Genomic DNA, 15899 nt, shown 5'->3' on the forward strand with positions numbered 1-15899 from the left:
TTGTCCCTGCTCATAGAGTAAGCAGAAGATGGAATATTCTCTCAGTTTTGGGAGGGACACCATTTGGATCTCTTTGCAAACCCTTCAGTTATGGAGAGCCTAAAATGACAGGAGTTTGTTTGCTACCCATTTACAGAGAGCTTATCATGAAACGTACTACTTAAAATTCAAAACTAGCAAAATTAAAATGAGATAATTCTCTAAACCTAACCAAGGTATTAATACACTACAATCACAAAACAGTGTGAAGCACTAGTCAGTGCTGTAAAAGGTTACACGTTCCCTACTACCTAAGCTAGACATCAAGGGTTTGCTCTGCTTTTGTAGGCACACTGGTAGGAGGGAGGTTATGCCTGGTAAGGATCCCATTTTGGAGCAACACCACCACTGAAACTACCAACAGCCTGAAGCATCAGTTTCTTCACTAATGGAAAGTTCCCTTTCACATGGGAAGATCCGTAAATGAAACTTCCAAGGAAAGTGAAGGAGGATTCAGCATCTGGGTAAAAGTGTGAACAACGTAAGGACCAATGACAGTTCCAACAGGTCTTAAGTGCTACATAAGAAAACAAGTTAAACTTTAGGTGTCTCCAAACAAGGCAATCACAGTTGGGTTTTGACACAGTGATTGGAAATTCTGTTGCTATTGTTGTATGATTTAGTTATTCTTTTTCAAAACAGTCCAGAATGAACACGTTTGCAAACACTCTGCCCACAGCTCTAGTAACTCAGTTAGAAAAGCAGACGTGCCTACTCACAAACTGCATTTTGTAGTATGTTTAGTAGCACTACAATAGTATTATTCTTGTACTACAAAATGCTATTCACAAACTTACATGCGGAGGTATCTGGACAACTACGGCGATCTCCAGACACGTACATATATATTATAGTAGTGAATGTGGGAAGGACAGAGGAGTGGATGGAAAATGGGTAATATCTATGAATAAATAGGTGGGATTTAGGGGGCAGTAAGGAGGGGTTTAGAGAAAGACATACACCCTCACACAACAGTTCGCCCATTTCAATTCACAAATTGCATTTCTACAACTAGCACAGCGAAAAAGGTCCAAAAACAACAGAGAATGTACTCCAGCTCAGAAATGTGATGGGCTCAGGTATTGGACTCACCAAATGAGTGAGGCTAAAGGGAAAAAGGCACAGATACTTCTACCAAAGAATGGGGAGTGTGTGGACTGTGCAAAAATAAATGGAGACCGAACAGCGCACAGAGAATGACCAGTTTCTAGAGCAGGTGCCCTGGGCCAGATGTGTGTGCAGCTAGGATGCACATCTGTCTGGGCTTCTAATACTTCAACTATTTACGATGTGTTAAAGAGAATCTCTGTCTGCCCTCTATGGACTTATGATTTGGTTGTTAAGTAATCAATAAGCAGCAAAAGCTGGTGGAAAAAATGTTCAACCAAAAGCTTTGTCAATATATTAAGCTAATACTTGTGGTAGCCTCGCTAAATGTGTGCTACCTGTGATGGTCTGGGTCTCCGACGTTATCGTTCTGGTTGTGGTCTGATCCTGTGGAGCAGGTAGTGCTTCTTCGGACACATAATGTACAGTGCTAGTAGTTCCATTTGTAGGACTGTGCAACTGGCAACCATTTTGCTTGTGAGCAAGAAAAGCATCAAGATTATTGAACTGCTCCTTACAAATGCCACATATGTGGATGTCTGGAGCAAGCTCCACAAGGACCGTGGCACCTCCTTGCACTGAAAATGAAAAAACAAAAATAACAAATCAGGTACCGTAATAGAAAACAATGTGGAAAATAATTCCATTTGACAATGTGCAAGATGACAGACTTCTCCAATGCTGGAGTACCCATTTAACATCTTAAATAAGCAATAACAATGTCATTAGGTATGGCTTATAACTGAAAGTGCCTCTTCAGTCACTGGTGAGTTTAGGCATTTAAAAAAATATTCATACATGTACTCTGTCATTTATTCTTGCACTCATGCATCCATTCATACACCCACTTGCCCATCCAGAATTAAACACAAACTCAACAAGTATATACAACGTTAAATAAAAGATTAAAAGTAGAGACAATGAAAATACGGTGCTAAACATGACAGGCACGTGCTTGCAATAAACAATACATTTAAACAGAGCAGCAGGCATACGTCTTGCAATGGCACTGAGCATTGTGTAGTTTTTAGGTCTCGGCTAGCGTAAGACTGCGCACATGCTGTTTAGAGGGTAGATTTCACTAGCAAGGTTAAGCCCCGCCCCTCTTTTCCATTGGCTGGCGTCACCGTTAATGCTAAACGGTGGCCAACCATTGGAAAAGAGGTGTTAGTGACGTACTTCTTTCTCTTTTAGCCCCGTCCTTTTCAGACTGGGTTCCTTGACTTCCTTCTGCTGTAAAAGACTTATTATCTTTATGGGGCCTGCCCCATAAAGATTAGAAACCTTTTACAGCAGAAGGAAGTCGGGGGAAGAGAAAAGTCTACGTCAGACAACCGCTTGGGTTCCGTGACTGGACTGCTAGAAGCTATTTGTTGTTGACGGTGTTGTACATTTATAAAGCGCTTACTACCCCTGGTGAGGAGCGCTCTATTGACGGGCAGAATGCATAAGGTTCACAACGAGGCTAGACTCCAGGTAAGAAACAGATTACTCGACTATTTGAACACAAGAACTCAGGTTTCCATCCCCGACCCGATTAATTTGAGTGTTTTGAGATTATAACGTATACTGTAAGCATGGTAATTTGCGCGTGGAGAAAAGCAGAAGTGCAAAATGTTATTTCATGCGGGACATGTGTGGTCACGCATAAATAAATGAACATATTCTGCAAGCCTTGTTAAAGCTTTTTAGAAACTAGGAGGCAAGGATTAGCCACGCCGCCGCAACCGCCACCAGTCCTCACTACGGCTAGACGAGTTGATCCGCTTGGGGAGGGTTGAAGGGTGGCACGATTAAGACTTACGTCAGCACGCCCCATTCCTCATACTCCGCCCGTCTCTGCGTTGAGAGTGAGTGACGAGCGGAGAAAGACACGTGACTGCCCCGGGAAAAGTAGAGGGTCACGAGTCGCAGTGGTCCAGCGCCACCAGGTCCGGGCCCTCAGGCAGAGCCGAGACACGTAGCCGGGATAAAGATGACGTTAAGAAAGTGATGGCGGCCATCGGGAAGGTGCGCAAATGGTAAGACTGGAGGGAAGGAGCCGGTGGCTGCCAGATTTCCCCAGCCTGTGGGTAGTGCGTAGGCTGCCGTTTTACAGTCAGCGCGGCCACCTTTTTCCTGTGACTTAGAGCAGCTGTGGCCAATTATGGCCCTATTTATCTCTGATGGAGTGTTCTTGTAGCCAATGGCAGTTTTGGTGGTATCAGACGAAGCACGTGTGCTTTGTTGCCTTACCGTATCCTGCCAGTGGGCGTAGTCATTCACAGCAGCTGCCATATTAAAGTCAGTCAATGCCTCTTGATTCTGAACTTAGAAGTAAGAAGAGTTATGAAGGCATATTAGTTTGCCTGATAAAGTTATGGCTGTTGAAAGAAGATGGTCCGTGTTTTACACAACACAACTCTAGACAGGCGATTGGAACAAATGCCCAGTTAATTTTTATTTTCTTTAGCGTTCTCTTTTTGAGGGGGTAGCTTTATACAGCACAAACTCGACCCAAAGGTATTGGGGTGCTTTACATGAGCACCAGTTACATTACACAAGGACACATTCATTTTTAGGACTCTCTAGTACTCACTCTATTACTCTCTACTCACTATGTACTACTCACTCTCTACTACTCAATCTGCAAAAACAGCCTAACCTTACTCCAAACCTTTACTCATTGCCTAAAAGCACTAGTGAACAAAATGCTATAGGTCTCATCTTTATTGCAAATAAAGCGATTCTGTTTGTAATTAGGTGGCGCTTTAGCTTTATTAGTGTTTTTCAAACTTTCATGAACATAACATGCATATATATATATATATATATATATATATATATATATATATATGCGTAGATATATGTATGTGTGTATATATATATATATATCCAACCCAAGTTTGTCAATATTGATGGCACTCCACTCAGAGGTTGCTTTTTAAGTTATTTATTGACAACAATTGAGATCGCCTACGCGTTTCGAACTGAAGCGTTCTTGATCACGGCATAATTTTAGACAGTCAGTCCTTCTTTACTTTCCCATTAAATACACATGTAGATAGCTGTGCATTATGGGCCTTGTAGTGCAGCATATTTACAAGTGTGCATTTGAACAATTTAATTCATTGGACAAATCTGTGTGCATTAGCAATTCTTTCAAATACACTTGTTTCATTAGAAATTATATTCTTGGGCTTAGTGCCCTCTGTATATTTTTCTGTTTACAGGTGTATTGGCAGATAAACAAATCTGAGTGCTCTATTTCTGCTATGGAGGGGAACAAAGCAGGAATTTCTTGTGTTTTTCGAGGCCTTGAACAACAACGAAGTTGGCCTAAAATTCACATACAACCTAAGCTCCAGTGAGATTGAGTTCCTGGACACAAAAGTATATGTAAGGAACAACAAACTGGAGACAACGGTACATCGCAAGAAAACTGCCACCAATAGTATTCTCCACGGACAGAGCTTCCACCCCGAAAGTCTAAAAAGGAGCATACCGTACGGAGAACTGCTCCGCATGAAGAGAAATTGTTCCGAAGAAAATGAAATGGAACGGAAGTTCAAGGAGACAAAGACTCGTTTCATGCAGAGGGGATATAAAATGAAGGACGTTGTCAGAGGAGAAAACGCAGCTAGAGAAATGCACAGAGATGAGATGCTGATATCTGGCGACAAGATGAAAAGGTCATTACCAAAGAAAAGGAAAATAAATGAACCCGAAACAATAATCACAGATGAACAACCGTCCCGCATGGAAGAAACAACATCAGAAGATCAACCAAGATTAATAATGAGGTACACAAAGGAGAGTCACAAAATACAAAGAATACTAACTAAATACTGGCATGTCCTAAAAAAGGATGGTGACATTGGCAGGGACATAGGAGAGAATCCGATAGTGAGCTACAAAAGAGCACCAAACTTATCGGACCACCTGGTACACAGCCACTTTGAAATTCGCAAAAAACCATCCTGGTTGGAAATCAAACAACGAGGATTCACAAGATGCCTAGTATGCAAAGCTTGTCAGATTGGTAAAAATCTAAAAAAACATCAATGATCCATCTGGGAAAAACTTTGAAGTAAGAGATGTGATAACATGCGAAACATCCTTTGTGGTATACATATTACAATGCAAATGCGGGAAAGAATATATAGGGAGCACCACGTGTCCATTGAAAAAGCGAATCCTGGAGCATACTCGTGCGATCCAAAACAAAGACTTCTCATATGCCATGGCAAAGCACATGGCCACCCATCCTGGAAGATCATGGCAGTATATGACATACTCTGGCCTGGCGGTGACACCCCAAAACGAACGTGGCGGGGATAGAAAACTAGACTTGAGACGACTCGAATCGAGACTCATCATGAGATTCAAGACGATGCAACCACATGGACTGAATGGAGACGCTGAACTACATGTGCATCTGTAATTGTTGACATTATTGCAAAATATAACTGCTGAAAAATACTTCTTGCTAGAACTGCGAATTGTTGCATCCTTTGACAAACACATTACAGTCTATTCCCATATACCTATGGCCAGTAATTGCGGTGACCAGGGCACTCAGCCCGTGAATCTCTAATGCTCCCAAGCACATTTGTGTATGCACACACATATAGCTGCTCACAGTTAACATAATCCCTGTCTAAACACACAAGGGCATACCAGAGAATACTGCATTAATTACTGACATGAGCGGATGGGAAGCATTACGCCGCAAGGCCGCACAGGCAATGGGAAAAACACTCAGATTTGTTTATCTGCCAATACACCTGTAAACAGAAAAATATACAGAGGGCACTAAGCCCAAGAATATAATTTCTAATGAAACAAGTGTATTTGAAAGAATTGCTAATGCACACAGATTTGTCCAATGAATTAAATTGTTCAAATGCACACTTGTAAATATGCTGCACTACAAGGCCCATAATGCACAGCTATCTACATGTGTATTTAATGGGAAAGTAAAGAAGGACTGACTGTCTAAAATTATGCCGTGATCAAGAACGCTTCAGTTCGAAACGCGTAGGCGATCTCAATTGTTGTCAATAAATAACTTAAAAAGCAACCTCTGAGTGGAGTGCCATCAATATTGACAAACTTGGGTTGGATGTAAGCGGGAGACGACCTCGATCCCGTTGGTGGCACCAGCGTGAAAGTGTTCCCCCTGCGACGAGGTAAAGCGCGAAGGAATATATATATATATATATATATATATATTTATACATATATAAACATCTGCATATCTATATCAATACCAATATTAATGCATACTTACATATACATAGATGCACACATATGCATGTTATGTACATGGGGCTTTAAAAAACACTAATAAAAGCAAAACTAAAAAGCCACCTAATTACAAACAGGATTGCTTAAACTTTACTAAAGACTAGACCAAATGCAATAGGTCTTGCATTTGCAAGAGATTAAGCTATTGGCATTGTAAATGACAATCCCATTTATTTATCTGTTTTCAAAACCAACACACAAATAAAAGGTTTGTCATTACAATGCCAATAGCTCTAACTTTTGCAAAGGCGAGACTGTTGCATTGTAAATGCTTGTTTATATTGCGTTTTGCCATCTCAGAATTTTAAGATGACCAATTATGCACTATACTATTCTGTGGCTTCTGACAGTGACTCCACAGTTACATCAGTAAGATCCCCTCGAAGTGAGATCCTGAATTTGTGACTCTTCTCACTGGCGAGTGAACCAGATTGTGTTTGTGCTGGGTGAATGTGAAGGGAGGGGTGGTGGAGCTGTGGCTGTCCCTTGATGTTTATTTCAATGGGGAATCTTGGTTATTCAGGCTCCGTATTTGGACCCAAGAAGACAAGTATATTCAAATTTGTTTTTCCTTTTAGATCTTAAAAAACTACTGAATGGATTTACACCATACCACAAAAAGCATTCTTTCTGGACAAAGATCTCGGTTTCCGCCATGTTTGGTATAATTCCGTTCAGCAGTTCAGGCTGTAGTTGTATCTAAAATCTCTATGGGAATTAAAATTGGAAACACTTTTTTTTACCCCTTTTCTCTGCCACCGCTTGACGGATCACCCCAAAACTTTCCATGCACAACTAGACACAGGTGGGCACTTTTTTGGAAACTTTTGTGAAGATTTATCAAACAGCACCAAAGGTATAAGCAAACCAAAAAACTTTATCCGATGGAAACCAAGTCCTAACTATAAATATCTACTTCACTTTGACCTTTTTTTTTTAAACCAGAAAATTTCTCTTTTTTCTTTTTAAGTTGTTAAGGAATATCATATTAGCATTCCTCCATTTAAATGTCTATTTAACATTTGTTTTATTCAGTCAATTTCTAGAATTTAAACAAAAAAAACATGTTTCAGACAACACCTCTACTCTGCACAGCCTTCAGCCATTTGCAGCAGGGGGTTAGCATAACCATCCCGGCCTGCCCTTCGTGGTCAGTTTACAGTCCCTGCCCCTCTTCATCCCTGCCCAGTATTCTCCATCTAGGTGCCCCCTGCTGCTTTCTGGGGTCAGTTTCCTGCCTGCCCCACTGGTCTGCCGTCTGTTCTCCATCTGCGTGCCACTGGGCCTTCTCGTCTGCCCTCCATGGTCTTCTTGCTTTCCCTTTCATTCTCTTGATTCTATATGTGAATGCTCTAGCCCCTGCTCCCAGCTCTCCATAGTTTATTGTGCTGACCTTGCTCATGACAGCCTGCTTGCATTGGTCAGATTTTCACCATCTGCATGCCCCTCTCCCTTATGGCCAGACCTCAGAGTACAACTTATTGTCCCTACCTCCTTCCCCTTTGTTTTCTGTGTGCGTACCTCTGCTCTGCTCCCCCCCCCCCCCACCCTCCCCGGTGGTCCCCTGAGCTGCCTCTGCCTAAGCAGGCCTTTCCTCCACGGTCAGGTTGTCCCTACCCACCACCTACCTGTCCTCTGTTTTACAAGTCCATGCCTCTGCTCTACCTTCCTCTACTGCATGGTACAATGTTCTGCTACTACCCTTCCCGCTTGCCCTCTGTGGTTAGCTTACTATGCCTGCCCTCCATTGTCTGCGTCTATGCCCCTGCCCTCCAGTTTGGCCTCCATTCTTTGACTGCTGCTCCCTACCGTGCTTGCCCCACTCTCATGCCCCTTCCCTTTCGCCCTCCATGAACCACTGAGCTGCCACTGTCCCTCCTGCCTGGCCAGCATTGTTAGCTTGCTACCCCAGCACTTTTCCCCTCCACTCTCCCTTCAATATTCCGACTCCATGCACCCATCTCCCCCTCCTGCCCTCCATGGTTCATTGTACTGCCCCTCCCTCCTCACCTTCATGGTATGTTGTGCTGCCTCTCCCCTTCTCTCCTAAGCTGTGTAGCCTGTTGTGATGCCTCGCCGAAGCTGTGTAGCCTGTTGTGATGCCTCGCCCTCTTCCTACCCACCCTGAGTTATCTGAGTGCAGCCCCTACCTTCTGCTCTGTACGGTCCTTTGTGAATAGCCTTACTCACTCCCTCTTGCCCACATGGTCTGTTCTGCTGCCACTGCCCCTCTCACATGGCCTGCATGGTCAGCTTGCTGCCCCTGCCCCCCCACCTTCCCTAATTTGTCTGTGTGTTGTCCCTTAGTTCCTCCCTGTTGCCCAACATGGTGCATTGTGCTTCCACTGCCCCTCCCTCCTGCTCTGCATGGTCAGCTTTCTGCTCGTGCGGGCCCATGCACCCTCTCTTTTTCACTTTATGGTCTGTTCTGTTGGCACTGCCCTCCATTCCTGCCCTCCTGCCTGCCCTGTGTGATCTGCTGTGCGCCCACTGCCCTTCCCGCCTGTACGGTGTGGTCATTTTGCTGCCTCTGCCCCTGCTTCCGAACCCTGCCCCCCAATTATGTGCCTCTACCTCTCCCTCGTGTTCTAATGAACATTATGGACAGTTCTCTAAAAAGCTAAAACGGGGACACATTTTCTGAGTTCTCAAATAGTGACAAAGGGATTTTAAACTAGTTATTTTTTATGTTTTTTATTCAATTGATCACTTGATTATCTGTTGCCCTAGTAAGTTGCGCAAAATTAAGCATTTTGAACACCTCTGCCATTGGACTATATTTGGGCTACACCTGGGCACTTTTTCCCTCACTGCCCATCTTAGGAGACCTTATTACTATTAAGCTCCCTTATTTCCTCACTTTCTGCAGTATCCTCTGTGGGAAATGCTTTCAGTTTGAGAACTTTGATTCCTTCAAAATAACATTCAGGTATGCCACACTGGTCATACATTCAGAATGTTACCACTGTAGCTGCTCATTTGAACTCTGTACTAAAGCTGCAGCCGATTACCAGGGAGGTGCAGGCTGCTGCTGAAGTAAGTACGTTTTAGTCTGCATGTCAGAATGTTTTATTTGAAAGGATGAGGAAGATATTTGACAACGCCTACAAAATCTGCCCTAATTTTGCTTTCTACAGCTCTATGCAAAAAGAACACTTGATGGACAGAATGCTGAACAATGTCATACATTCACCCCAGTACAGAGATCAGGGCCTAAATCCATTGTTTTTTTTTGCTCCCCTGCCATTCCAGTTTAGACCCAGCCATATTCTAATCAGTCTTGACCCTGTTCCCCATTGGAACAGTCCAGCCCAAACTGACGAGCCATTTCCTCCTTGGACTGGAAACAAGCATCCTAGGACTGGTTTTGGGGTTTCACCCCTCATCAGCCAGGCTAGCTTGACTCCAGTGGCATGGAGAGCACTGGACCCACGTCTGGGCATACCCGTCCCACTCGGAGTGACAAATGCAAAAAGAACAATTAATGGACAGAATACTGAACAATGTCATACATTCACCCCAGTACCTTGATCTGGGCCAAAATCCATCGTTTTTTGCTCTCCAAGCTATTGCAGTTTAGACCCAGCCATATGCAAATCAGTCTTGACCCAGTGCTTCATGGGAACAGTCCAGCCCGAACTGCCAAGTCAGGTCCTCCCTGGACTGGAAACAAGCATCCTAGGACCGATTTTGAGGTTTCACCCCCTCTTCAGCCAGGCTAGCTCGCCTCCAGTGGCATTAAGAGAACGGGACCCGTGTCTGGTCTGGCTGATGAGGGGTGTTAACCTGAAACCGGTCCCAGGATGCTTGTTTCGGTCCAGGGAAGACCTGGCTTGGCAGTTTGAGCTGGACTGTTCCCATGAAGCACAGGGTCAAGACTAATTTGCATATGGCTGGGTCTGAACTGGGGTGGCGAAGTGAGCTAAAGATCGATGATGGAATCACCACAGATCTGCGACTGGGGATGAGTGTCTGAAAAGTTTCAGCACTCCATCCATCATTTCCTATTTGCTTTTTATAGCACAAGCCATAATTTCTCCGACAACATCAAATCACTCATTTTGTTCCTTTCTAAAGAAAATGTTGTAAGTTGTAAAGCTTTCATTCAATTAAGAAGGTTTAAGGCATTCCACACTTATCGCACAAGTAAGAATGTTAGTGCTTTAATTGTTCAGGACACTCTTGGAGGCTGCAATAGAACAATGGGGAATTTACTGACAGGTTGCTGTCTCCATTGTAAGTATGTGTGTTACTTAATATGTCGGGCTTTACTCTCCCATGGCTGAGGAAAATAGTGTGAATTTACAAAAAATATGCTTTCACTTTAGATTCTGTATCGCTTTCCATAACCTCTATGAGAAAATCATGAAAGAAAACAGTACTATCACAAACATGGTTCACCAAATCCCAGGAGAGCATCAGAAGTGTAAAATCCCCTTAGAATACACCACATATCCTAAAATTAGTATGGTACCAATAACAAATGATTTATAATGTGATTACAACCAGTTATCACCCTTTATAAGTACTACTGTTGTGACCCTCAAAAACTGCCATTCGCTACAATGCATTTCAGTCGGGACCATATAACAGAGTCTAGTAACAACTGTCACAACATGTTGTGGACAGTCAGGAAGGGGGGTCCTTGGGACCTCCTTCCAATACACACACATTCGTACCTTGGTGTAAGGGTGTGCTCACCCAGTCCCTTTATTTTTTTTAATTAATTTTCAGGACACAGAGACCCTGATAAGCTTTATTTTATAGAATGTTTTGTGAAGATTGGCCAAACGGTGTCAAAGTTATTAGAAAAATCAAAAATCTATTTCTTACGATATTATGGTCCTAACTATAACTACACAGGAGTGAGAGAATGTGTGTGTGCATGCCAAATTATCAAACAGTCTTGACCAAATTATGCAGCAAGACAAAACAAATGATGCTGCATCATATGAAACATTTTGTGATAGTATTGTGTTATTCAGTCATTTGTACACTTAACCCTGTTTGGGCATAGGTTGCACCTCATTGGTACCCGTTTGACACCTAAATAAGTCAGTAAGCAACCGAAAGGTGACCAGTCAACCTTTCCATAGAGCCTTCCGCTACGCCGCAACCCCTTGCTGCATTTTTAATAGCTTTTTAATCATTTGAGCAAGAACCAATTTTTTGGGGGGTTAAAATCTGCAGATTATGCAGCAAATGATGGATTATATCACAAACGCTGCAAATCCAAGATTATGCAAAAAAAATGCTGCAGTCACACATCACATAATTCCCGTGGACATGATATATTATATATATTTATATACACACACGTAAATAAAGAACTTTTTTAACAATTCTTATTATATCTAGGTTAATTGTTGCTTTGGATATCGCTCAATTAGGAGGGTATTTCAAAGCATATTTAAAAATCAAGATAATCATAAACCTTTAAGTGGAAGATAGTGTGCAATAAGTCCATAACACTCATTCTCGCTGTATGACAAACATGTCCATGTGATTTGTCATTGAAAGACAGGATATGAGATTACAAGTAAATAACTTACTAAAGCAATATTTGACTACCTGAATTGGAGTACTACTGCACTGAAGTACTATTTAATGTTTAGCAGTGCTGGAAAGGGGGATCACGCCGAAACCCTGTCCAGCACCTATTTCTGGTCCAGATCTAGCAACCCGGCCAACCAGTGGAAACATTAATATGTCCTAGGGTAATTTTCCACCAGAGGGACATAATTCAAAAGCGTATACACATTCTCTGCACTTTGTATCGGAGCAGCAACCTACCAAGGGGACTTTCTTATTTTACTTTCAACTGGGTTCACAATAAAGGGCTACTTAAAGAGTCATCAGCCTTTCTTTTGTTCAAGCATCATCCTGGCAGGAGGATATCTGGACCTTATTCCCTAGATGCTAAAGCAAAGGAAGGAACTAAAGGCACACAGTTTATCACTTCACAAGTTATTTCGATAAACTATGACTTGGAGGCAGGATTATAACTTTGTTCAACACCCCTATGTAATAGAAGTGCATGCACTGTTAGAATTGCAAGATCGGTTTGAATGAGCAATTACACAAATCATAAATAACAGCACTTATGCTTTTTTATTTAATTAATTTACATTGCTACTCATCACTATGTGTAGTGTCCGGGCGCTTTTACATCACACACAGAGGTAGAATAAATCACAAAGTGTATGAATTCATGTACAGGAAATATTACACATGACAATGATGGATATGGGGGGTTGAAATCACATGTTCATACTTGTAGACATTATAAGGACTGTTATGATGGCGGGTGGACAAAGTCCTCCCGCCACCGTATCGGCAAAAACCGCCTGCCATATGTGCGGCGGTCCCGTGGGGAAGATTAGGATGCACCCGCCCCACTTGTGGGCGCATCCCGCATTCTTTACATTGCGGCGATCGGTGCTTTCAGCAGCACCCGCCGCAACGGAAAAAAGGCATGTTGTGCATTTTCATGCACAACGTGGCAGGCACAGTGCGGTGCTTGCCACATGGTGCATGCAAATGCAGGGGGGTACCATAGGTACCCCCCATGTGCAACCCCCCTCCCAACACCCTGGGGGCCTGCAACGGGCACCCACATGCAGACACTGCATGCCTTTCCATGGCTGCAACACCGCCACGGAAAGACACATCATCGCCTGCATCTTAATATGGATGGCGGTGTCTTGCAGACACCGCCACCATATCAAGCCCCTTTTCCGCCCGGTCTACTCGCAGATGGGCAGAAAACCGGCAGACGGTCTTTCCGTCCACCAGGGTCCCCCCGCCATCATTAAATGGTGGGGGGGAAATGGGAAGCGGAGAGTGGTAAATGGCAGGCGGATCGCCACCGCCATGCGGGCGGTGGCAATCTGCCCGACATACTAATAGACCCCTTAATTTTGAGAGGGAATGGTAAAGAGAAACACAAAGTCAGTATATACATCTTAACACAGGGATTGCGGTTGCCTGCACTAACAAGAGTTTATTACTTCCCAAAGGAGCCCTTCCTTTGCAATCTTACAATAACAACTGACCGAGAAAAAAACAATAAGGATCTAAAAGCATGACTTGAAGTTTGCATGCATCTCCTTGGTGGTGGTAAATAGATCCCTGTGCTGTATTAGAAGGATTGCAACATGAAATGGAATTAACAAAATAATCTCAGTTTCAAAAGCAGTAACCCACCTACTTACCTACATTGTATTGTATTGTATTGTATTGGGGATTTGTATAGCGCTCGGCTGCCCCAGCATAGGGGCGTCCCGGCGCTACGAGCAGAACTAAAAACAAAAGGGAATATCAGAAGAAAAGAGAACAGTTACTGGAAGAGAAGGGTTTTGATGGCTTTTCTAAAAGCCAGAAGATCCTGCATGCCACGAATAGTTTCCGGGAGGCTGTTCCAGAGCTTGGCAGCGAGCGAGCTGAAGGAACGACCGCCCACTCTGGTACATAAAATACACATCTATGACCTGCACGTTACACAATCTGCTTTGCAACAGGCACATTAACCCGCTATACTACTTTGAGACAAGAATGGGACTGGACAAAAACAGAACTGCATTAACCCCTGTCATATTACTGCTACGTTAATACCCTCAAAACTGGTATTCACACAAGTGTATTGACCGTGTAAGATATTTAACAATACAACTTCTTTGTGGCCAATTAAGTAAACTAGAACAGATTTACTGTCAAGCGTTTTTGTGATCAATTTCTTAGCAGCAGTTTTTTTTTTAAACAAATCTATAAATGTACTTTCAGATTATGTTTTTCAAGCTTTGTCCCTTGTGAAGGGGGGGGGGGGAGGCTTTTATCTACTACCCCGTAACCTCCCATTTATGGATTCCGGGAGTACATTTTTCCAACTCCATCACCGATATCAGTGTGTTCATTATCTTGTAAATGTCGGCATATCCTTTTATTCACTGCAGTTGCACGATAAATGTGATTTGTTGAGCATATAATCGAATTTGCTGTTTAAACGCACATATTTTTACACGATACACACAGTACATACATATAACACAGTAGAGTGCAGCGTGTACCTCGGCCTTGACTGGAATATAGACTCATTCCCATTAAGGTGGTAGGGCTGTGACTTCACGTCCCGTGACATTACTTCCGACGATAAGGTGACATCTTTGCACATTTTCTATTCTAACTGAAATGCAATGAGCCGGGAGCACAGATGCTGCCTTGCGTAAACTGCGAGGGAAGGCACGCTGCGTGGACGGCATGGGACCGGGAGATGCTAAGCTGCACCCTCATGCTGCGCGCGCACTGCGTGTCACTGACGCAAGTGTCGGCACAGGAAACACCGTCTGCCCTGAGAAGTACACCACCAAAGGGAAGGCAGAGAACTCCGGGACATTTCCGAAATGGCCCGCCTTGTACTTTTCACTGTGTTTTACCTCTCCCGCGTACCAAAAGGGGATAAGCAGCGAAAATACTTCTTTTCGCGATGCTTTAAAACACATATCCGCTGACAGGAGCCACCCGGCCTGTTCTAAACTATTACAGGGATACGTCACTTCCTGTAGTAACCTCTAGTTCGTCGTCTCCTGCTTTGTTTTTCTTAGTCTTCCTACGACGAGAGCCACCCGGGCTGTGCGCTGCGTCACGCTTTCGTTTCTCGTTCCACTTCCACCAGCACGCTTAGAATACTCCGTGTGTTTATTAACAGACTCATGGTCATTTCGTTGCTTGTCGCAGTTTTCGAGTGTAACGTGTGTGTACCGGAGCAATGCCAGTTATTGCCAGGTACAACAATCTATCCGATTTGGTATTTTTGCCAAAATGAGATACTCGAAGGTTTGGAGGCTCTTTGCTTCAGCACTGGTTACTTTACCCAAGACCATGATCAATTTTTGTTGTTGTACGAACTAGGAAATTAAGGGTCAGATGTACCAACACATTTTCCCATAGATCTAGAATGGGTAAAACGGTTTGATAGATTTTGTCCTAAGTGATTAGCTCAGAATAGCAGGAGGTTGAGCAGACACCGAGAGTCGAAGCTAGTTCCCCCAGTTTCAAAGTCAGCAGCTTCTGGTCAATAACGCCACCTACAGCAAGATTCACGAACTACACTTTGCCGTACAGTAATCTATAGTACAGTTGTGGTACAAAAATGTAATACAAAGTGCTATTTACAGACTGCACTTATGTGGTACCTTAAAGTTTAGCAGTAAGTCCACTCGATTCTCTATGGGAGGTAGGAAGATCTCCTGGCATGGTGGCAAATTCTGGATAGGATTGTACAAATTTCCGAACAAAAGGTCAGTTTTACGAACATATCCAAGGAGAGGCCATACCTGCTACTTTATCAGTTCATTTATTTTCTATTTTCTTCCTAACACTATTTATTCACTGATCTTTTTTTAGGGATAGCTGTAAGGTATCTCATATTCAGATGCCATATTAAGTCCTTGTCCAATAGTAAGGTC

At 43.2% G+C, this 15899-nt stretch overlaps 1 protein-coding gene across 1 annotated transcript in view; it reads right to left on the reverse strand.

Annotated features, from left to right (window-relative positions):
- ZFP64 (ZFP64 zinc finger protein) overlaps positions 1-14992 on the reverse strand; it is a 73529-nt gene extending 58537 nt beyond the window's left edge. The window contains exons 1-2 of the mRNA XM_078652051.1: positions 14502-14992; positions 1485-1724 (exon numbers count right to left, since the gene is read on the reverse strand). Of these exons, the coding sequence (XP_078508177.1) occupies positions 1485-1724; positions 14502-14535 (274 nt within the window). The 5' untranslated portion in view covers positions 14536-14992. The remainder of the gene's footprint in view (positions 1-1484; positions 1725-14501) is intronic.
- Positions 14993-15899: the final 907 nt, after the last annotated feature.

The sequence above is a fragment of the Lissotriton helveticus genome, chromosome 7 (assembly GCF_964261635.1).
Source record: "Lissotriton helveticus chromosome 7, aLisHel1.1, whole genome shotgun sequence".
NCBI classification, from domain to species: Eukaryota; Metazoa; Chordata; class Amphibia; order Caudata; family Salamandridae; genus Lissotriton; species Lissotriton helveticus.